Raw genomic sequence first — 25,767 nt, 5'->3', positions numbered from 1 at the left:
CGATAAAGCTGGAAAAGCTTTTTAGTTGATAGCTGAATTAACAATTTGTTGTAGTCCTGTTTTAAGATGCAGTTCACCCTAAGTAAGTAAGTCTGAAGGGGCAATTTAAAATTTAAAAAAAAAAATATATAAGTTAAAACATTTTTTCGAAAAAATGTTAACCTTTTATACCTTTCACTTGATACCAAAAACATTTGCATTTTTCTCTTAATCAAAAGAATATACAATAAAAGATCACTGAACTAACTATTTTCCGATTTTCTTGAAACTTCATATATTGAATATATACTTTACTTACCAACAGTTTTGTTCTTCTAACATGAACGAAAATAACCTTATCTTCTGAATTTTAATGGTTTTTAAAGATTTTCCATTTGCTTACATTCGGGTTCTGTTATTTTTGGGATCCATTTCAAACATTGCTAACTGATTTCAATCACCACATTTTCATCCTAAAACTTATTATGAAATTCTTAAAAAAGTGGTATCAAATTTCTTAAGCCCTATTGCGCCCAGAACGAGTAAATCATTTTTGTAAAGAAGAAGACAAGTGGAACAGTAACGAAAACCCAAAAAGTTCATATAACGCGTTACATCTTATGCGAATGTTTTACTTCGGAAAACTTTGACTTCTTCATTAAATTCTAATGAAAAGACATTTATTATACCGATGAGTCAAACTGAACTACTATTGCTAAAATTAACGGATGCAATCAAAAGTTTCTCGAAATGGAATATTGGCATTTAATCTTAAGGCTCAATTTGTTCACTTTCCATTAAATAATTTAAATTCTCTATTCAAAATGGGAGGTTAAACACAAAAAACACAACAAGATAATAATTACAATGGTTAACAAAATTAATATTTTTTTTTTTTTTGTCGAAACAAAAATATACTTTTCTGAAGGTTTTCGGTGTGCTGAACTCGAATCCGAAGTTGAAATACACAATAAAAAAGATATTGGAAAGATTTAAACAAGCATTGAAAGATGGAAACAGTTCTTATAGTTTAAACAATTTACCTTATATAAAAGAATAATGTCCGAAGTACTCAAAAAAACGTTTTTTTTACATTTTCTAACGGTAATATTTCAAAAATGGGAGCTGAAAGGTTTTTCTGACTTCGGATTTGAGTTCAGCACTCTAAAAACACTTTGAAAAGTATATTTTTGCTCGGCAACATAGCAATTGTAAATTAGTGTTATCCGCGCAAAAATGCAAATGTTCAAAAATATTCAAAATCATTTGCAAACCCATTTCTTGGTGAAAAGTCATGAAATTTGATACACTCGGGTCAAGATAAAATGTTCAAGAAACTGTGAAGAATACTTATTTAATTTAATCTGTTTACTAAAATCTTTTCAGTGTAAAAAATCCTACACTGACCGTTTTATTTTTTGTTTCGTTTTTGTATTACCATCCTTTCTAAATGAATACCCTTAGCTAGGACCACCATTAAAGTTTTAAAATCGAAGTAAGAAAATCGAAATCAATTTTATTATTAAATATAATAATTTTATTAACAAAATAAAATTCTCTATAATATTGTACAATATGATACAGTATAATGTTACCTAACAAATATGTATATATATATTTATGTATATAGTTTTAACTTAATATTAATTAAATGTACATTTAATTGAGATTTATTTAAAATAAATCATATCAATATAATAGAATAAGCATGTTATCTTTATTTTAATTTCTAAACAAAAATCGATAAAATAAAAAATAAAACAAAGCAAATTTCAAATAAATTTGCAAATCTTTTTTTATTTTTTTAATTTAAAATAAATTTATTTAAAAAATAAATATAATAATTTTTTTTTAATTCATGTTTTATCATCAGTCTATGAAATATCTGCATTTCATGAATGTGCACACAATAGTTGTTTTTTGTTAAAATATATTTATAGTTTTATTTAATTTATTTAAAATTACAATAAATTACAACAATACAATATAGGATTCCTACTGACATGACACATTTTTAATTTTATAATCTCTTGTTTTTTTTATTTATTTTGTTTTCATCAAACTTTTCAAGTAAAATTTCTCTCAAACTTATTTTAAATGTTCCCTTTTTATTTATCTCCACCAAGTAACATTTGAATTTGAGCCGAACTCTTTCCTTTTGTCTCGAATACCATAAAGAAGACATACAATGTAGCTGAAAACATACAAAATGCAAAGAACCAAAAAGTGACATCCGATCCCAAGGATTCCACCATTGTTCCGAAACATTTTGTTACCAAGAATACTGAGAACCAATTTGACATAACTGTCAACGCAACTGCAGTAGCTTTGACATCTGGCGGGAACAATTCACCCATCATTAGCCACGGAATTGGACCATAACCCAACGAAAAAGTTACCATGAAAAGCACAACCGATAACAATGGCAACCATCCAATTTCACTGACGTCTTTGCCGCTGTCCTTCATGTCGAAATAGATGCCGAGAACTGTCAAACAAATTAACTGACAGATACTGCTGAAGATTAGCAAAATTTTACGACCAGCTCGTTCAATTAGGAAGGACGATGCGAGGGTCATGCTGACTTGAACGATTCCAACAATTATACTACAAGCTGATGGATTGAGAGTACTTCCGGCAGATTTGAAGATAGGGACTGTGTAGAAGATGACAGCATTGACACCGGAAAACTGTTGGAAGAACATCAGTAACATCGAAATGATGAGAGCATTTTTAGCAGCTCTGTTTCTAAAAACATCCATGAATGAGGCATCGCCACCAGCAGAGTCGAGATCAGTTTGAATGATCTGAATGGCTGATCGAGAGTCACAGTAACGACCCCAGAGCCATTTCAGAGATAAAGCTGCATCACCACGACGACCCTGAAAAAATATAATTTGGGTTAATTTTTAAAATCTTGAACGATTTTTTGCAGTTTCTTACCTTCTTTAAAAGATAAACTGGAGTTTCTGGTAAAAAGATCATTCCAATGAAAAGTCCAACAGGAATTAACAAACAAAACACGCTCAAAGCTTTCCAAGAAACAGCTGCACCAATTAGATAGACCATTAGAATTCCACAACTGAGAGTAAGTTGGAACAAGGTTCCCAAAGAGCCACGAATTGAAGTTTCAGCAATTTCAGAAATGTACATGGGAGCAACAACGCAGAAACTTCCTGTGGAAATTCCTGAAATAATTCAAATGATAACTTTTATTGATGGCCTATTTATTAAAACAAAACAAAAATTCCAACCAATTAGGAACCGAGCTAGGCACAACATTCCAGCAGATTTAGCGAAAATTGTCATCACCCATGCAACAATAAATGGAACATCCATCAGAAGAGCTGTGTATCGACGACCGATAGCATCTGCTATGTAACCTGTTGGAAGAGCTGCGAGGAAGGCGCCAATAGCAAGCAACGAACTCACCCAGGTTTCTGAAAAAAGAGAACAAATTTCAATTTTAATTGAACTTTATTGAATTTCAAAGTAAAGCTTGTCATTTTGTATAGGTACAAAAAAAAAAGTATTAAAAAAAATTCATAAACGAAATCCAAAGTCATTACAATTTCCAATCACACGCCCCATTTCCCTAGATGTCTAAGAATCCGCTATAGGTACGGTGACCATATTTCTAGGAGCAAAACCTGGGACAGATTAAAATTCGTTGGATCGTTTTGAAAATATAGACTAAAAAAAAAATTGATTTTTAAAATGACTTTTCGTAATCATTCCTTAAATTTCTTAAACGATTTTAATGGAACATTTTCGTTGAAATTATTTAAATCGCTTACAAGGAAGTCAGATATGAAGAAAACCGTTTTATAATAGGTATATAGACCAGGGTCGATAATTTTTGAAACCAAAAAAAAATCATAGTAGAATGAAACCCATTGGAAAAGGAGGTGAATATGATGAAAATTAAAGGAAAAATAAATTACGGGCGAGCCGAGTTCGGGAAGTGGGTGGGTTGAGTTTTTAATGGTAAAAAATGGTATACACAGAGAAAAATATGACCCGCTAAAAACTAACAGATTGCCATATTGTTTTACCGTCCATACATTTCATAAGAAAATCTTATTAAAATCAACGATTAATAAGGTTTTTTTAAGGAGATTTCTTATTATTTTTATAGAGAAAATCTTATTAAAATTTGACTGAAAAGTTGATTTTTTTTGCAAGTTAGCACTAGAACAAAAATCGCGATCAAAGTTTTCATGGCAGGTTGGTTCAGGCGGTAAGGTGTGCGACTAATGATTTGAAGTCTCCAGTTCGATTCCCAGCCTGGTCATCGTTTTTTTTATATTTTTGCAGATTTTAAAACAATAAGGAAAACCCGATTGTTTTAATAAGGTTTCCTTCTTGGATGAAAACCATAGAGAAATCTTATTGTTTTTGTTCTATTTTATGTGGTCTATTTTTCTCTGTGTAGGTATCTCGATTTCCGGCAAAACTACAAATCCTATAGAAAAAAGTTGTATGGCAAAGTTGTAGGTAATAAAAAGATCTACAACTTTTGTATCAACAATTTTTTCACATAACCTCAAAATTTATGTGAAAAATTCAAAAAACTGAGTTTTTGGTTTTTTATTTTTATCTTTTTCAAAAACAAAAATTTTTCGACGAAATTTGGTGAAAACTTACCTTATTATGTCCCAAATACACTGTAATTTATTTGATTTAAAATATTAATTTGTTCACCTTATTTTGACTTAATACCAAAAAAACACCCTAATTTTCAATCGAAAATTCACGTGTCAAAATATCAGCTTTTTTCAAAAAGTCGGTGAGCATTTCGTTCGTTAAAATGCCTATTTTCTGATGGTGTAAAAAAAATTTTACATTAGTATACTATAGAACATTTTCTAGTAAAATTCAAAAAATGAAAAAGCTTGAATTCAAAAAAAAATTGTATCATTGCTTACAATTTTGGCCTTTTTATTCCAATTTACACTTTAATTACTCAAAAAACGTTAGATTTCATGTAATATTGATTAATCTTACGTTTTTTGAGTAATTAAAGTGTAAATTGAAATAAAAAGGCCAAAATTGTAAGCAATGATACAATTTTTTTTTTTGAATTCAAGCTTTTTCATTTTTTGAATTTTACTAGAAAATGTTCTATGGTATACTAATGTAAAATTTTTTTTACACCATCAGAAAATAGGCATTTTAACGAACGAAATGCTCACCGACTTTTTGAAAAAAGCTGATATTTTGACACGTGAATTTTCGATTGAAAATTAGGGTGTTTTTTTGGTATTAAGTCAAAATAAGGTGAACAAATTAATATTTTAAATCAAATAAATTACAGTGTATTTGGGACATAATAAGGTAAGTTTTCACCAAATTTCGTCGAAAAATTTTTGTTTTTGAAAAAAGATAAAAATAAAAAACCAAAAACTCGGTTTTTTGAATTTTTCACATAAATTTTGAGGTTATGTGAAAAAATTGTTGATACAAAAGTTGTAGATCTTTTTATTACCTACAACTTTGCTATACAACTTTTTTCTATGGGATTTGTAGTTTTGCCGGAAATCGAGATATACCATTTTTTACCATTAAAAACTCAACCCACCCACTTCCCGAACTCGTCTCGCCCGTAATTTATTTTTAATTTCATTCTTATCATATTCCCCTCCTTTTCCAATGGGTTTCATCCTACTATGATTTTTTGTACTTTTTAATTTTTTTGAAGGCATCGGCACTGGTCTAATACTGTTAATAACTTCTAAAAAATATTTAAAAAAAAAACTTTTCCTGCACAGAGAAAAATAGACCACATAAAATAGAACAAAAACAATAAGATTTCTCTATGGTTTTCATCCAAGAAGGAAACCTTATTAAAACAATCGGGTTTTCCTTATTGTTTTAAAATCTGCAAAAAAATAAAAAAACGATGACCAGGCTGGGAATCGAACCGGAGACTTCAAATCATTAGTCGCCCACCTTACCATCTGAACCAACCTGCCATGAAAATATTGATCGCGATTTTTGTTCTAGTGCTAAGTTGCAAAAAAAAAATCAACTTTTCAGTCAAATTTTAATAAGATTTTCTCTATAAAAATAATAAGAAATCTCCTTAAAAAAACCTTATTAATCGTTGATTTTAATAAGATTTCCTTATGAAATGTATGGACGGTTAAACAATATGGCAATCTGTTAGTTTTTAGCGGGTCATATTTTTCTCTGTGTGGGGTAAAGAAACTAAATACACAATTGAGGAAAAATCTTAAATCTTATCCGGAAATTTAGAAAAACTTTTATTTTCCAACCACTGTTTTCATGTGTTCCTTACAAAGTATCTAATTAAAATTTTGAATAAAAAAATCAAAGAATTTTCAAATACGAGACAATCACGGGACAAATTTCAAAATACAGGACACTTATACGTTCCGGGTTTCTTAAATAAAAACACGGGTCGAGCTATAGAAATACGGGACAGTCCCGGGTAAGCCGGAACGGATGGTCACCGTAGCTATAGGACGATCTACCCTAATCATAATACCAGTTGAGAGTTATATTTTCTGAAAGCTAGTGTCTAAGGAAATAAATTGCACATGGGTTGCCTAGCGATATCCTGTCAAGGCATAGGGTTGCCAGGCCTTAAAGTTCATTTTTGCAAATTTTTGAATACGCGACCCTGCTTATATGGCAAGCCAAAGAGTTATAAAAAAAATATAATGTCATAGGAAATTTAATTTAAAAATTTTAATTTTCAGGATTTTTTAAAATTTGAAGTTTTAGTAGGGTAAACAAAGGTGCATTTAGAAAAAGGGCAAAAATCTATTTTCTAAACAAAACGTGATAGAAATAAAATTGAAATTGGAATCGATAGATATTATAAATATATGTAAGCCACACATACAAATAAAAAATGTAGAAAATCTACAACTCGAGATATAGTCTTTTTAGAGACATTACACTCAAATTCGATATTTGAGAAATAATTTACCAAAAATCAGAATGGAAAATTTTTTAAATAAATTTTATTTGATAAGATAGAAAAAATAAAATAACTTGACACGTATCTGTCAAATTTTTAATTTAACTTACCGTAAATAGTAAAAAGTCGAAAAAACTTTAAAATTCTTGAGTTTATGAATTCTAAGTTATATGAGTAAGGTATGAATGTCTTCTTTTAAAAAACTTAAATTGATTTGACAAAACAAGAATTTTTGCATTATAATGTAGGTGCAAAAAAACGTTTTTAGCCACTAATTCTGATTTTGGGGGTGTTTTTAATTAATAAGAAACATTCAGATTTAATATATGTTCATTAAGCGAAAATTTACAAAATTATTTTTAAATTTATAAGTTTTTGCTATACAGTGTAATTGAATTAAAAGAACGTGTGTTTAAAAAATTACAACTTAGTCAATCTAATCAAGATCACTTTTTTTTACAGTTAATAGATTTTCAACCTTTTTCCAAAATCGCATTTGTTAACCCTGCCCGAATTTCAAATTTTTAAAAATAATGAATAATGAAATTTTTAAATTGAATATTCTCTGACATACTAAAATTTTTTTGTAGTGTAGTTGAAATTTTTTGTAGGTTTGAAAACTGCACACATTTGTGAACAAAGTGCAAGTCATTTTTCGACAGTATCACTTTCTGCTTTGCCAATAAATCTAGTTTAAAAAAAAAAAAATGGTTTAGACTAATTTAGTATTCATAAATTTCTGCATCTGTGCTATGGAAAATCGGAGACGAGTTCATGTGATTTACCCTGGCTTTGTAAAATACTTTAGTAGAGTTAATTTGCATATTGTTTATAATAACTTCAAGGTTATGGGATTCATGGACCGCTACAACAATTGTTGTTGTCATATTTACTTGAACTGAAACAATATGATGTAAAGGATGGAGACTTTTGCTCAAAAGAAATTTTTTAAAACTCTTCTTAGGTTCCAGAAAAATTTTTGTTAAAGATCTTCCGAATATTCTGAAAAATTCTTATTGCCAAACGAATGCGGATGATAAACATATTATAATTTTCGGATTTTTAATTCAAATGATTTTTGAGTTGATACAAATAAAACGGATTGTTATTAAATGTTGAAAAGTGTGCTTGTATTTCCTTAAATTTTGTTAAATGAGCCGGAAGATCAAAATTAATCAAAATTGTTAATTGGTTTGGCGAAGGAAAAAGCTTATGTGCTCTAACAAAAACTAGTAATATTTTCAAAAGTGTGTTTATTATAAGCTTTGTCCGCTATTAAATCAGCTCAAATCGTTCATTACTAATTGTTGCGAATAGTTAATGGAGCTTGTGGTTTATAGTGGATTTTATAGGGGAAGGACTTGCAGGGAAAATATTTTATAGAATTGATTAAGAAACAGAACCGTTTGCTTGTCTCTAGAAAGTTTTGTAAGAGGAAATAACCCAACATAAAATCTATTACACCTACTTGAAAATATTAATTTTTGTATCATCTTAAATTTATTAAACGAAAATTTTTAAAATTAAGTTGATCTGATTGTAAAGTACTCGACCATTAACCCAAAAAAACTAAGCCTATGTCGGTTTTTTTTGTATTAAAAATTATAAAACTTTATATTATTTTAAGTACCTAAAAATTTGTACTTCTTATCAATTTCGGGATTTTTCGCTTTGTTCGTGATCGATTTCCTTACAAAATTATATTTACATTTCTTTTTCACCCTAAGTTCACCATCAGCTACTTTTTTCTTCCTATCTCAACTACACCTGGTAGTTTAGTAATAAAAATAAAAAAAAAAAAATCAATTTGAACTTGAAGTGCATAATGCAATCAAAGCTTTATTGCTGTTGATATTATTTATCATTTATATGCATGATATCTTAAGTCTAGACACTTGAATGCATTTAAATGTTAATCATTAAACTATAAAACTTAGCACTTGACATTTTTATTAGATCCATAAAATAATAATAATTCCTCCTCCTGGTGCTTTATAGTGTTTGATTTATGAAGTGCTGCTAGCTGTAATAAAATGACAAACGACGGCATGACACAAGCTTTGCAAAAAAGATGTGATTATTTGTCAAGCAATCAAATGAATTATTTGTCTTGGTATTACATTAAATAAAGTTTGTCAATCAGCAAAATGAAAAATATTATAATTATCATCATTTTCAAATGAATCAATTAAAAAAAAAATCTTCATCAATCATAAATCAAGAATAGTTAGGGGTTTTTGTTTTTAACTTTAATTGTTGATATTTTGTTTAAACGGTTCCGTTTTGAAACAAGATAAATGCCTCTAATGACGTTTGTTTTGATCAATGAAGGGACACATCTGTTGATTGACAACAGATGTTAGCGCAGTTAAACTGATGAAGACGTTAACTGATTTCCGGTTGCATCAGAGGGTATTTAGAAAAGTTTAAATTTAAATGACAAGAGCAATTTATTGATTTTCTAAGCTTACGACAAATTCTTAGTAACCACTTAAAAAAGCGGAATATTAATCAAATAAAAACCACCTTTAAAGAGTTAATTATGAACTTTATACATCCTATTCTAGGTCAATGTTGTTATGAAGGTTACTTTAAATAATTTTCAAGAAAAAAAAACTGAAGAAATTTAAGAATTTATCCAGGACACACGTGCTCGGTATTACTTCACCTTCATAAAGTCATAATCCTTACGACCGAAACGCAAATAAATTCTACGTAAACAAATGCAATGTATGCAGGTCCTGTGAGCTGGCATTCTTGTACACATGTGTGTTGTATACAGAGAAAGGAGGAAAACAGTTTTTGTTTGCCTTGCAATTACAAAGGATAATTTATCACTTCAGCAGTTTTTCGCACTAGGATAAGATTTTTTGCAAGGAATACCCCAAGCATTATGTAAATTAGAGGTAAGTGCTTCCTTATAGAGCGTATCTAAAGCTGCACCTCTATTTACAAACAGCAACGAGTTGATTTAGTGTTCCTTATGAGTTGGTAGGTATGTATAAATTTATTCTTAGCTGTTTTTACTATCCTTAGAGTGTTGATAGTGGCATTTGAATAGGTTTGACTTTATGGAAAATTTTCCTTTCAAAAATTTCTCTTTTATATAGAGCAGGAATGCGAAACCTATTAATAAATATTTGTTAAGCGATCAATCAAAATTCAATCCAGTTAATGTTTTTTATTTAAAGTGGAAATGGAAAAGGGTACCATACTACACAGTAACTTTCCATAACATCTAGCCATCTAGTGTTTAATAGAAAAAAACTGATATGGTACAGACAATAATCAAGTTTTTTTTTTGTCAGGTTATCTTTGATCTAAAAAAAATACTGGCTTTTAATAGCTTAAAGGCTGTTAACTGCATTTTTATCGTGTTAAACACGTATTTTGAAAATTATTGATATTAAAAAAGTTAAAAGAAAAGCTTTAGAAGGGAAACTGTCCTTTCAATTAATTGGGACAGTTTTGTTTAGGTAGTATACCAAACGTAACGTTCATAAGTGCCAGCAGTTTTGTTATTGGTTTTAGGGAAATGGAAACGATCATTTTTATACAAAAAAAAAAAAAAGTGTTTGTGTTGAAAAATGTGTAATTTATTGTCTATAAGACGTTAGACAACCACAGGGTCCGATGTAGCTATTCAAACGCTCTCGAAAAATTATATTTTTCACCCTAATTCACAACAATTTAAAATATTATAACTTTAAAGATATTGTTATAAGAATGTTAGAAGAATGTAAGAAGAATAACCTGACAATACGATGATAGAGTGAGTTTCGTTATTCTGTCTGTTTGCATCTATCTATCTTCAAATTTGCGAGTTATGTAAAGGTTTTGTAAGATTCCGAATAAGAAATAAAATGCACGACGATTTTTCAAAAAAAAATTTTCAAAATTTTTTTAAAAATCCAAAAATTATTTTTTTTTTTTAATTTTATTTTTGGCTTATATTTAAATTATATAAATGCTTCTTTACAAAAAGTTTTGTTGAAATCGAATAAGCAGTTTTGGATATAATCGGATTTGAAAAAAAAACGGTTCTATGGCAGGTACCGTTAATAATGATTTTCAAAAACAAATTGAGATTTGCCATAATACGCAAATAAATATGTTATATACCAAACACGATTTGATTTCAACTTAAGATTTCTCGAAGAAGAAAAAGGGATATTGAAAAGATTTACAAATAGATTTAGAAAGAAAACATTTTTACAAAATTATATTTTTAACTTAAACAAATAATCATTAAGAAATAACCTCAAAAACTGTTAAAAATCGTCTTTTTTTAATTTCTAACGAGAATGTCTCAAAAACGTGATTTGATAGAACTTTTCTGACTTCGGATTCGAAAAGTATAACTTGGTTTCTATTTCAAAAACCTTCTTGACCAGTGTTATTCTTATGATTTTTTTCAAAGCTATACTTTTACCATAGCAGCATATTTGTGCGACCAAGTCGGACTTTTGTGTCCTTCAGACTTTTTTTAAGTAAACAATTTTTTTGTACAAAAGTCAAAAATTCTAGAAAGCTGACATGCTTTCTGTTGAGCAAAAAACTTCCCAAAACTTCTATTTCGCTTAAACTGCAAATAAATCTTTATAAAAGCAATGAGCGCATGTATTTCAGAACTCAAATGGTTCAGGATATGAAGTTTTGCTCTTATATCAAAAAGCCAGCGTAATGCAATTATCTTGATTGGTGAAGTAATTCCCACACTTGAATGCCAATTTTTACTTGAATGCTTATTAATTCTTATCAAAAAATTATAGATTTAGAAAATTGCAAACAAGCTTTATATAAACATGCAGTTTTTTTAAATTATTGTAGGTAGTCCACCCACTTTCAAATCTGTTTAAGTTAGTGATGAGAACTATCGATAGTTAGTAACTGAATGATTTGAACTATAGAATAATTATTCATTCATTTATTCATTCGAATAAAAAATATCGAACAAAAATATCGAATAAAAACTAATGAATAAACTATCGAATAAAAAAAACTATTCTAATGAAAAAACTATCGTATAAGAATTATCGAATGAAAAAACTATTCGTATGAAAATAGTAACTAAATGAATGAATGAATGATTTAAAACTATCGAATTAATGAATATTTTACAACTATCGATAGTTTGATAGTTTTTATTCAATCCCATCACTAGTTGAAGTAACTGAACTGAACGTCCAATTACATACAGTTACGTCTATCCATTATTCAAGAAAAAATAATTTTTTTTTGTTTTTTAAAAAATATAGGTAATTTTTTAGAGTTCACTTCTATAAAAATCACAAGGATTTTATCAACTAACTATAATTTTAATTCAGCCGCACTAATGTTTAAATGAGAACAAAATTGTCTACTATTAACATTTTTTCATTTAAAATTTGAGAAAATAATTAAGACCTACGCAAAACAATACAAATTGTCGCCCTTACATTCCAAACACCACCAACAATTTAATTGCTTAACTATTACCGTATAAAGACAATAAATTTCCGGGGTAAGCACCTAAAGGTATAATTAAATTCATAAACAGTTAACAGATCGGTGTAGTATTTTTATAATCGTACTTCACATTAGAGAGCACACAATAAAAACTAATTATTTGATAGAGCGATAAAAAAAGGTTGTAGTTTGTCAAACTAGACAATAAATTTTTTATGGATTTTTATCTTTATTTTTTTTAGTATTTTTTAAGTATACTTACGTTCATCCACAGTTAGTCGAAGTTCATCACTGTTCGTTGAATTTGAAGTTATATTCATTTTTGGATCAACACTTATTTGTGGTAGTACGGGTGATGTCCATGCCAAGGCCGTACCAGCGGAAACAGCACCAAGACACACTGGAGAAAGGAAAAGATTTTTAATAATTTATGTTTTTTTTTTTAAATAAAATTTTTAAATAAAATATAATTGAATTAATAGTTAAAAATCATACTAATTTTGTTTGTGGTAATTTTCTATATTTTGAAATTACGTTTGACTCATGTAAACCCATGAATACACGGTTCGGGAACTTTTATCGAGAAATGTATTAATAAATATAATATGTATTTCAAAATTCAAAAATTCAAATTCTTGAAAATTTGAAATTTCGAAAGTTTAAAACGTCTTTTTCAAGACTTTGAATTTTTGAATATTGAAAAATAAAAAAGCATCCAAAACCAACAAAATAAATTTTAAGAAACCTCTTAAAATTTAAACAGATTTTCTATATTTTCTGAAGAAGAACGTAGACACGTTCGAAACGTCGACGAAGATTTTAGATTCAATGAAGACCTAAAGCCTGCTTAGGATTTAATATTTTAAGAAAAAGGTCACGAAGATAGAAATTATTTATTAGAGATTGAATCACTGAGTACTGAAAACTTGGGTTTAATTAGATTTTTCCAAATGTTTGACTAATGCTGACAGTACAAAGTTGAATTTGACTGTTAATTAAGCAGACTTAACCAATAGCTGAACCAAAAATCATGGTTTTGATGAAGAAAAACAAACACTTCTTTTTTTAAAACTCTTTAAAAACTCATGACCCGTTACTAAACCAGAAGAGTCGAAGATTATAAACGACGACGTCTGTTCAGTTCAAGTTTAACCTACGTTCGAGCTTTGTGCCAAATTGGAACTAGTACGCTCTAAAAAATTAGGTCAGTCATGTAATACAGAAGTACCATAATCAACTTTACCAATCGTATGCAGCCATGATGGGGCAAGACATGGGATCAGCCAAATTATTAAAACAAAAGCTTGGTTCGAAGCATCAAAGACTGCAATCTTTGAAAGTGCATCTAGAACATTTACACATAAAAAAAATTTCCTGAAATTGGCAAATACTCATCTTATCTGAGAAAAGAAGTCTACAAGATCTAGAAATATAGACAACAGCTCAAAACAATTCGATCCTCTATATACCTAGCAGCAAAACATATTCTCAATGAGGGCCTTATAAACACTAATGAGAAAATACACATCCAATTTTACTTTGGCCCTGGATCATAACACTACCGTGATTAAAAGCCCCACAAACTAAAAGTGGAGGTAAGGACTAAGGAGTCAGAAAATTTTCCAAGAAATTAATAATGCCAAAGGAAAATCAAAAAATATAATTTTTGAGTAAATTGTTATCGTTGTGTGGCAGTGGTTTGGCGGTGCCAAAAAATTATTTTCTGGCTGAACCACCACCAAAACACTGACACACAACGATACAGAACCACAGCCGCACACAGCATATTTGATATTATTTACCGCCAAACGATGGCGGTGATTCGGCTGTGATATAGGCTTTAAAAAAAAATCAATTTTTTTCTCAGGTGTCCACCAGAAGATCCAATGAGAAATTCTTTTGCTCACTTTTAGCATTGAAGTTATCGGACTTCTTTTTGCTGGAAAAGCCTTAACAAGTTAGGATGCTTTAATTTTATCGACTTTTAGAGCGCCGAACTACTTCTGCTGGAGATCAAAAATTACTTTAATTACCTTCAAACCACAGCCATATATAGAGCAATTTTCTGCCCGGCACACAGTGCTTTTTAGCGTAAAAAAACATTGGCTTAGTCTTTTCTTAACAAAAATCAATGAAATTTGGTACATTTTCATCTTAAAAAACCGACAAAACATAAAAATTTTAAAGTTAAACTCACACTTTAGCTTTAGTTGCAGTTTATCATACTCATTTTCAACAGTGAGATAGCACGATGGTAAGGCACTCGCCTTGACCCAGTGGCTGCAAGTTCTTTTGTTTTATTAAAATGTTTCCACATAAAAATAAGATGATCTCCCGCTTAAATTAAGTGGGAGATCATCTTATTTGCGCATTCAAGAAATCAATGTGATTTGTCACCTTAATTTAAGACGGAAGTCATCTCATCAAAAAAACATGCAGAAATCCGTTTAATTTAAGTTTGGATCCGCTTAATTTTATGTGGTCTTTTTTCTGATTGTGAATTCTCCATACTAATATCATTCAGTGTACCAAAATTCATGACTTTTCGTCAAATATTTGTGGTGCAGAAGATGTTTAATCCCAAATAGCACCAAAGGCACCACTGTGTGGCGGTGGTTCGGCTGTGGTTTAAGTTTGTTTGTGTTCCGAGAACAAACTATACAAAAAAGCAAGGAAATTAGACAATACTGATCTTAAACTCAAAAGTAAAATACACATTTAAATTTGGGTACTCATCTGGTTGCTAAATTTATAGGTTTAGCTGGTGCAGACAAGTTTAAGCCTACTATGGCTAATCTCACCAAAGAAGTGGTTCAATCTCATAGCATCTTTCAGATATAATTAAATCATTTTAAGAAATGCTATTAGCTAAACCTGGTGGTGCACTATCGGAAGATTTGAGTTGTAAAAAGGTTTTCTACCATGCGGGAAAAAATTCATCAGTTTTTTTAATCATTGAAAGGTCTGGGACGAAAAATCAATTTTCTTTTAATAGGCAAAGAAGTAAAAAGCTATCTAAGGGTCAATCTTGATTATTAATTTGTTGTCTGCCTACCCAAAAATATGGTTTATGTCCATACTGTCGCATACCAAATTTTTTTAAACTCGAAGATAAATTAATCCTGTACATGGTAAGAAATTATCACCGAGTTAAGTCTGTCTTAATTAATTTTTAGTGAAAAACTGATCATTTAAGAAAGATTTATCTTGTGAAATATAAGAAGGATTTATATTTAAAGAAGTTTTGTAGAATTTAAAATTTAACTCGTACTAATCAGTCAAAGTAGTAGAACTTAATTGATAGTAGAAACACAGAAGTCCTGAATATACACAAATTTTGTTATCATACTCACCAACCAAAGCAGCAACATACTGCATTTTTGTTGATGTCCTAACAGCTCCATCGGAAAGAGGATCGTAGAGCATTGGATTTCTAGCATTTTGGTCTGCATCTTCTTGACTCACCGTCTATAAAAACAAAATTCAAAACAAATTACTTATTAGAAAACTGAAAATTGTAATTCAGATAAGCAAAACAAATGTTCTTCAAAAACAAGCGCCTGCTATATAAAATGCGTTTAATTTATTTTATTTGTTTCTGAAACAATCAATTGATGTGAAAATGTACAGAAACTGCAAGTAGTTCAGCTAAAATAAAATTTACCCCGTAAATTATGATTCAAATTCAGAGGTTTTTTCTTGTTTTTTTATAAAGAAAAACAAATTTAAATTATTAATAAAATAAATCATTAAATGCTAATAAATTAAATTAAAACCAAAACCAAAAAATTTAGATCATACATTTCTTCGTCCTGATGATGATGATTTGAAAAATACTCGATGTGGTGCCGCGCCCTCTAGTTCTAATTCGTATTTCTCTCTCTACAAAACAACAACAATATAACAAAAATAAATTTAAAAATACATATAAATTGTCTTTGGATTTTTAAATAGATATCCACACGTGCTTTGTAAAGCATTAAAATGCCAAAAACCATAGTGGCGTCAATAATTAAACATCGAATGTTTTTAAAACAACCGGCGTAATGTAGCGCAGCGCACAGTTTTTTTTTTTTTTTTTTATAAAAATAAATAAATTTGCTGAAGCGGAATCGTCATTATAAATAAAATGATAAATATTTATTTTATTTTTTTTTTGTATAGCAAATAGTATATAAGAAAATGAGAGGCTGGTTTATTTATAATAAGAAAACGCATTTAATTTGTTAATTTGCCAAAAAATAGTGTAATGCGACAAGCTGTTGGATGAGTCTTATACATAGTTTTTATTTTAGGTGTTTATTTTTTAGATGCAGCAAAGTTTCCCTGACGCAATTTACAAATACTCATACACATGTTGTAACATTATTTTCGATTGGGTCATGCATGTTTCCTCTTCATGGTACAAGGTTCATTAAGACTAACAATAGTTCTTCTTATATCGAAAAACGATTTAAAAATTGAAATTATTGACCAATTAATCGACAATACTAATTATATTACTATTTAATAGTTGGTTTTTAGTCCATTAAATTTGATCATTTCTTAATAAATTTTAATTTTACATTTTATAAACAAACTTTTTAAATAAAATTACTTTGAACAAGAAGAATGGAAATTAAGATGATAGGTATGACGTTACAAATATAACGATTTTTCAAGCCCAGTTCTGATGAAAACGCTTATCTTCCTTTTCTATTTTTTAAACGTTTTTTTTTTTAAACGACTAAACTAAATTTAACTAGTTTAACAGCAACCAATTTTTTTTTCGACACAAGTATAAAAATACTCTTGTCTGAATTTTTTTGAGATGCTGGACTCCGAAATCAGAAAAATTCTATTAGCCTCAGTTCTTGAAATATTACCGTTATAATAAAACCTTTATTTTGCATTTTGTAACGGTAATATTTCAAGAACAGAGGCTAATAGAATTTTTATGATTTTGGATTCGACTTCAACCTTCAGAAAAGTATATTTTGGTTCTTGTGGCAAAAAAAAAGTTAAATTTGGTTCAACAGTGCTGTTTTTGAGCAAAAGACATATTTTAACTTAAGGTATCTCGGGTAATAAAAGAGATATCGGAAAGATTTAAAGAGTTTTTGGAAGAAGGAAACTAGTTCTTATATCACCGTCACAAATTTCCTTGTAATGAATTACATTTTATGAAAACATAACCTCAAAAACAGTCAAAATGACGTTTTTTGCCATTTTATAACGGTAATATCTCAAGAACGGAGGCCAATCAAACTTTGGATTCGAGTTCAACACCCCAATAACCTTTTTTAGTTCTTGTGGCAAAAACCTTGAGCTTGAAGAACTCAAGGATGATAATTGCTATAAACATTTACTTTTGATATTTAATATGAAATTTGATTATGGTGCACAGCTACATTTTAAATATATGCTCCAAGCCTTTTTCCTTTAAAAGCTTAAAAACTTTTTTTATTGATAAACTTTTGTCGAGATAACTCTTCAGAAAACAGAAAGCTTACACACGTAATCTTAATACTACGAATAATAAAGCACTTGCTATGTTTTGAGATTAATGCAAATATTGAAAGAATTTTCTTGGCATTTGCACCGGGACTCACAGATCGAGAATCGTTGAAGGAACTGATGCAGAAAACTTTAGGGCTAAAATTAAACTTTGCATTTAGCTTGAACATTTGAAAAAAAACTCAACATATCAACAAATCAAGTTTCATTTAAATCAAAAAACTCCTATTCAATTAGAAGAAAATAACTTGTACACACAGGGATAACCTTATATCTGGTATATTTAATCATAATATAGTTAAATAAACTGGGTATTAGTTAAATATATTATAAATAAATGTAAATGTAACAAAAGTAAAGTTATCCCTGAGTTATTTTCTTTTTGTGGTGTTGAGTGAGCAATCTAAACAAAATTGATAAGAAAATAATACATTACTGAAATTCATGGAAATAAACTATCAGACACTTTGGCAAAAGGAGGAGAAGAATATTTTATATTTTATTTTAATTATGTGTAGCTTGTACCGCTAAATATTAAATTTTTGTGAAAAATTCAATTTATAAATAATTAAATCTCATCAAATTTTTTCAGACCCTACAGTAAATTATTGTAAGTCCCCTTAGTTCCTGTCAATTTAAGTAGGTACACGCGCACAAAAATATAGTCGTTAAAACTGTATGCTCTCCATGAGCTTGTTGCATCACAAAATTTATTAATGAATTTAATTGTACTTGGTTAATAATAGTGATTTTTGATTGACTTAAAATCGTGTTTATATTAATGAAGTTATAAGTTAGGTAAGATGTTTTAATTTAATTAGATAATTGGAACGATATTGAATCAATATAAAATGCATATTGAAAACTACAATATTATTAATCAGATCAGAAATTTTTTGATAAGGAAATGAATCAAGTCTCCAAAGTTTTTCGCTAATAGAGAGAGAGAGGAAGTGAACAGTGAAAATTATATAGTGTGCAAAAACAAACTGCGCCACTTTTTTTTATTAAATAAATAAAGCGAATTCCATGTAATTTAAATGGAAATGATATCCTTTCAAAATAATCGAAAATGGAAAAATCATTGGTAAGATAATAATGTTTTCTTTTTCTTTTCTTTCTTTTTTTCATTCAACTGCAACTATCGAATATTTCTTGAAATTTCTGAAGCAATAATGCTCTATACCCCAGAATCCAGTGGCTGCCCTCATTTGAAAACTTTTGAAAAACTCTTGAGGTAACTCTAAAGACAACAATTTTGGCTACCGAACAAAATGCCAAACAACATGTCCTTATTGATAGATTTTTCACCACTGTTCCTTACATTATTAACAGCCAACTATTGCACTGAAAAATGCAGGAATAGCGAAAGAGATGTCCAATCCAGATGGTAACTCGACGTAAAATTTGGCAACAAAATTCCTTGGAGCAAATGGAAATAACATTTACCTTGAACGGAAGCAATTGGCATAATCTTGCACAGTTACACAAAATTGTACGTACAAAAAGACTTTTAAGTTTGAAATAAATGGAATACTAAACACTGTTTCGTTTTTTTATTTCTTCTTCATATTGTTTTCCAACTCTCAAACAAACAAAACATCCTTTTTTACAAAATGTTTGTTTCCACTTTGGTATGGTGCACAAATTCGATTTTAAAAAGGGTTGTAAGAAATCAGATTGAGTATCAATACCAAGTTGATAAATAAATCAATTGGAAAAATTACTCAAATTTAAGTGTTTAAAATTACAACTTTTCTATCAGCTTGTATTGAATGAAAAAAATATATCACGCTTTTGCTCTTGACAATTACTTTTTTAATTAGGTAAATACTAGTTTTAAATGAGTTTTATAAACTGTTAGCTCCAATTTCTCCCCATGTAATTCAATATTTAAAAAAAAGTACGTATACGCCACAGTGTACATAAAATACAGTTTAATATATTTCTCTTTAATTTTTATGATTTCCCTTCACCTATTTCAATGATAAATTGCAATTTAAAAGTGCCGACAAATCGGTCCACAAATAGATATTAATTAAATGTTTTCTAAAAATTTATTTATCCGTAAATTATTCAACAAAACAAATAATAAAATTTAAAAATAAACTGATTTGTTTCTCTTGTACTACCTATCTCATTCGCACTCACCCAAAAATTCCTCATTTATCGACGTCGCAAATCAATGCGATTAAAACGACAACATTTTCACATCCGTATATCTTATCTAAGCAGAAATAGTTTCATGAACTTGAATTCAGGAAAAAAATGATGAAAATTCGACAAGAAAAAAAGAAAAGATATAAAAAAAACCTAAAATGTTTATGTAATAATGTATCCAATGCGTTTTTGATGGAATGTTGTCTAAATATTTACCTGCCACCAGCGGGCCATTGCTTTAACAACTTTATCAGAATCCATATTTTGTATTTATATTTTTTTGTGTATAAATAAATTATATAACGAAGAAAAAATTAAAAACAAAAAAAGTTCACTTTTAGAGGTCACAATAAATATAAATATCCACAAAGATATTTAAATTTTGAGTATTTTCTTTTTTATTTTCGAAATTTTTTCGACACTCTTTCTGCTTTCCAACTAACTATAAGTTTATCCGGGTTAGGGATTTTAATCCCTTTGGGAAAACTTGTTCCTCAAAAAAATAACCGAAAATCCTTTTCGAGAATTTTTTTTTTTTCAAAACTACGTCCGTTTTCTTCGAAATTATAACCAAGACTGCATCTTTTCGAAAATCTCAGCATGGACTCTACTCTGCTCACAGCTCGGACAATCGTCAGTTCTTGGCGTTACATCTTTTTAATTATATCTTTGTTTTGATTCTGTAGGTATTTCCTTTTTTTTTCTTATTTATTTATTTTTATTTTCTTCAATAAAAGAAAAAAGATACAAATAGATACAAGAAAAATAAATAAAATAACGAAAACAAAAAACGTACTTTAGTACTCTCAGTTTGACATCAATTAGAACTCTTTTCGTTTTGTTGTTTTTCTTTTAGGCATTTTAGTATATTTGTATTCATATTGTAGCCAAGATGCAAACCAATTAAGAATTTGTACCTCTCTTTTTCTGATCATGTTGAGTGGCATGAGCATGTGTATATGAGAGCAATTGAAAATCACAGACTATATACATATAGTACATTTTTATAAACGGCAAACTAAAATAAATCGAAAAGCTTTTATGTTTGTTTATTGAACGTAAATTGAATGAATGCCAAAATCACGTGTGTGCAGCATCTCTGTCAATGTTCATGTAGTAACAATGTTCTTGTTTTTGCATTTTTCTTGTAAATTATTTCAAGAACCAAAAATAAAGAAGCAATTAGAAGTGTACTGCAAAGTCCAAGTTTAGAGATCCATGATCGATATTATTTTGTATCAATTAATAAATGTATGTATATTAGATATCTTCATACGAATACGGGCCACGGAGAGTTTACACCTGAATGGGGTTGGGGTCACAATTCTTTTTTAAAAAATCTGCTTTTCAAAATTCTGTTTATTTTAAATTCTGTTTTTCATAATTCTGCTCTAAAAAATTTTGCTTTTCAAAATTATGTTGCTTTTCACCTTAAAAAAAGGTTTGGAAAATGTTGAAAGCCGCACGCTTTTTAAAATCGTCCAAATTCTTTTTTATTTTTTGCAGAATTTTGTTGGTTTACACAGTCCAAAGTGATCAGGTAACAAACAAAGAAAATAAAAAAATACAGACGAATTGATAACCTCCTCTTTTTTGGAAGTCGATTAAAAGTGAAACAAGGCCTGAAATTGTTTCTAAAATAATATGAAAGTAAGTCCCAAAATTAGTGTTAGGGTCTTATTTCACGGGAGTCCTATTTCATAGTAAAATTATGCCCCCAAAAAAAAAATGAAACATGGTCCCAAAAAATGAAAGAGCTCCCCCAAATTTTTTTGGGGCCTTATTTCATTTTTTAATGGGGCCTTATTTTCTGAGGCTTAACTTCGCGAAGCCCTAATTTGATTTGATTTTGGTACCAAGTTATTTTATGTAATGCACTTTTGAGCATCTTTGATTCAAAATTGCAACATTTTCATATGTGTCAATATTCATGCAGTTCGTTCAAAAATAAGAATTTTCAACTTCATCTTTTGAAGTTTAAAATTCTTGAAGACTTGTCAATTTGCAATAAACTAATACTAATTTTCTATTTTAACGAAATTGATATTTGAAAAAAAAAAAATAAATTAATAATTAAAAAATTAAGGCTCCAATATGGAAGGGTTAAAATTTGTGATGAATGATTTTATCAAAAGTTATTCCTTTAAAATGTTAAATCAATATAATTGAAAAACTTGTAATTTTGCCATATTTTGCATATTTGTTGATGTTCTTTCCACACATAAGTCCGAATATTTAAATCATAATTACTATCAATTATGCTAAAAATCAGAACTTCAGACTATCAAGTCTTCATAATTGATACAAAGTCTTTAAAATCGAAGGTAAATTTTCAACTACTTGTTTGTAAGTACCTAGTGGGTCACTGTGGTGTATGAGTAACATTTTCTCCTTTGGAAGAACCTTATGAATTAATCTTATATTTTCTTGATTAACCACAGACTATTAATCATCATTTTTTATATGAATTTTAAATGAGCTGGTCAAAATTGAATACTCAAATGTTAAAATTTCATCCTTTTTTTTCTTCGTCGTATTTCTAGTTGCACACGCTGAAAAATAATGGACCTGCCGATAGGTTTTTCTGATGGGTTAAAAAAAGTGTTAAAAAATAACGTAGTCTTGGTTAAAAAGTACGTAGTTCTTGTCGCAAAAATCAACTTAGTCGCCTCGGTTAAGTTAAATTGTTTAAAATTACTTGATCAACTTGTTTCTATTGATCAAGAAACTCGGCTAAAATTTGAGAAATCAATACAATTTAACCGAGAAAGTGGGTAACCGACTCGACTCGAGTAATTTTAATTTTTAATTTTACACGAATTTTACGTTGTTTTTAATCGATCATTTTTCTGCGTGCATTATTTAACTTTCTTATTATTTTCTAGGTTAAGACTTTTTTGTTGGGTATGAGAAAGAATTATTGAAATGTGAGAAACCAACATTTATTAGAAAATATATGTGCTAGAAACAAATAATCTCAAAAGAAATAGATTTGCTTAAAAATATAATCTATATTCAAAGTTTTAACATTAAAGTAATTTTTAAAGTATAAATTCTTCAGTACCAATGTTACCTTTAGTAGAGTATGTCTTTTTATTTCAAAATTGATGAGCCCTTATTATGTAGGAAAAATTTCAATTAATCATTATTTGCATTGTAATACCTACATATTGCATGCATTAACCCTGTCAGAATAACAGTGTTATGAGGGATGTTAAAAACTTTTTATTCGTTAGAATGATTTATTTAGTATTGTAAAATCATACCATAACAAAACAATATAAGAGTTTGCTTTTTGTTGTATGTGGAATATTAATACCGTATGTTTAAAAAGGGTAAATTTTCATTGCCCCTCTAGTATAACAATCACATAACATTATAGAAATTAAAATAATAGTATAAAATCACATATTGGAGAAAAACTATCCCACAAAAAAAAATTAAATTCACTTTTTCATCTCACCGAACGAACTGTCGCTTTGAAAGCAGTGTAAAGAAAGAAAAACGACTCGATGACAGTACATTTCAGGGAATAATAGAGAGATACAGCTCAGTTTCATATACATATAAGTCTTTGGGGGCCATAGTTTACCTAACTGATTTAGAAATGTTTTTAAAGGCTAAAATTAATTTTAATTATTAAGAAAATCAGTTTTTATAGTTTATTATTATCAATATATCGATCGATAGTTCATGATTAAAAACTTAGTATGGGTTGGTGCATATAACAAGAGTATCACGATAAAGACAGTTATTTTTATATATTAACGAAAAAAACTCTAAAAAAATAAACTATTTTTACTTGCTCTATAAAGTGGTTGCTTCCGTCCGTGGAATTCTGAAAGTTGTTTTTTTTTGTTTTTTCTTTATATCTCGCTTAGAAAGTGTTCCTCCTATACAACTTTGCAAACGTAATATTCAAAGCGATTGCAATAAAAATGCATTTTTATTTTTGCCTAAAAAAGTCAAGTAACCAAAAATTTTTTTTTTATTTAGCAAAATTTTGCCCAAATGTCGGCTTTTCCCCAACATTAACAAAATTTCTTAAAAATTCATACAGAGGCAGCTCTTAAAATCTACAATTAAACTAACATAAAAGTGTTTTGAACTGCAAGAGCAAGTACGTGCGACCCAGTTGTGCATTTTATTTCATATAAATAAGTATATTTCTTTGCCTCCGGGTACAAAGGGGTTAAGTCACTAAATTGCACTTTCCGGGTTTCGATGAAATAAGAATAACCTCTTTTTTCTCTTTTATTTGGTATCAAAAACATAAATTTAGAACAACTCTTTTCTATAAAAATAAGAGGATCAATGCTCAAAAGTTCATAGATTAGCTCAATTTCACATTTTCAGACAAACTATCAATTATGACTTAACCCCTTTGTACCCGGCGGCAAAGATTTATCAAAGTAGGTACACATTTTGACAGTTAAAGGATTCATGTCTTCGTTGCTAGAGAAAAATGTTATAACAACTCTGCATATCAATCGTAAAGATGTTAAAAATTTTCCTTTGTATGTGAGAGTCTTTAGTAACAGACATAGAAGAAGTTGGCTTAAGACAGGAACCATCTTGATGTAATTGTTCACACCAATTAAGCATTACGAATAGGCCCAAAAGTGTAATAAAACTCCTCAAGAGTCTGCGAATGCAAAACTAAAATTTATATTGTATATTTTGTATAATTCATGCGTCAAGCTGAAATCACATTTCAGCTCAGTTCCACATCCGATAAGATTTAATTACCTTTTTCATTATCTTCCATGATACTTTTATGTAAATTTTTTAGAATGCTAAATTAAAAAGTGAAAATCATTAGAATTTTATGAATAAAATTAGCGCTAAGAATTTATTTCACTTAACGGCGCGGAACGGCACGACGCAGCACGGTGTCGCGTTTGAAAACAGAATAATGTCGCCTGCTACAAATAGCTTCGGCCCAAATTACAACAAAAAAACAATGACAAGTGCATCAATGTGCAATTCAAAAGCTATTCTGGCTGGCTGCAAAAGTCGAGCCCGTGGGTGTCTTTGGATGTAAATTGAAAATAAATTTATTTGCAACAATGCAACCAACACACTCTCTTAACACACCCTCTTTTGCATTGGCCCACGTCAGAGCTATACTACACGAGACCACCCCACATGAATGAAGATACGGACGGGGTGATAAAAATGCGCATAGTGATACATTTTTTTGTTTTTTTCTTCTTTTCTGATCACACTACCTTACCATTTGAATGAACGTGTTTATTTTTTTGGCCGAACAAGTGGGCTGGTTTGTAGTTTTATTTTTTTTTTAAGACATGATTGTTATTGAGGAAAATTTCCCAAAAAGTTTTCAAGGGCAAAAGCACTGACGTCAAAATATACGAGAATGCACGTGATTCTGAATTGGCATTCAGTTGGGCGCCATTTCAAACAAGAACAAGAGGACAGTGGAACTTTTAGAGGCGACTAATGAATTGACAGCTAAGAGATCTTGAAAAAACATTACTCATAGACCTATTGTTTGTTGTTGTTGTGATTTAGTTTTAGGGCCAAGAGCATCAACGTCGAATTTAACCCGATTTCCGTCATTGAGAATAAATTGAATGCAATTGTGTATTTGTATTTGGAAGAGGAAATTAGGAGAGAAGAATTTATTTATCTGATTTCGAAAAAAAGAAGCTATGATAGATCAGATGAGTCTGAGCCTGAGGACAGAGAGGAATTTGAGGAATGAGACATTT

At 29.3% G+C, this 25,767-nt stretch overlaps 1 protein-coding gene across 1 annotated transcript; it reads right to left on the bottom strand.

Moving 5' to 3' along the window:
- Positions 1-1,892: 1,892 nt before the first annotated feature.
- On the bottom strand, positions 1,893-20,582 carry LOC129915321 (facilitated trehalose transporter Tret1). Its single transcript, XM_055994808.1, has 6 exons — positions 20,249-20,582; positions 15,730-15,844; positions 12,639-12,776; positions 3,234-3,419; positions 2,923-3,167; positions 1,893-2,861 (listed from the first exon to the last, which is right to left on the bottom strand). Exons 1-6 carry the CDS (start codon positions 20,291-20,293, stop codon positions 2,088-2,090), a joined length of 1,503 nt encoding a protein of 500 aa, XP_055850783.1. The 5' UTR covers positions 20,294-20,582; the 3' UTR covers positions 1,893-2,087.
- Between the last annotated feature and the right edge of the window lie 5,185 nt (positions 20,583-25,767).

This window comes from Episyrphus balteatus, chromosome 3 (assembly GCF_945859705.1).
Source record: "Episyrphus balteatus chromosome 3, idEpiBalt1.1, whole genome shotgun sequence".
Lineage (NCBI taxonomy): Eukaryota > Metazoa > Arthropoda > Insecta > Diptera > Syrphidae > Episyrphus > Episyrphus balteatus.
Note: the sequence above shows the minus strand (reverse complement) of the source record. Positions and strands in the feature narration are given on the sequence as shown.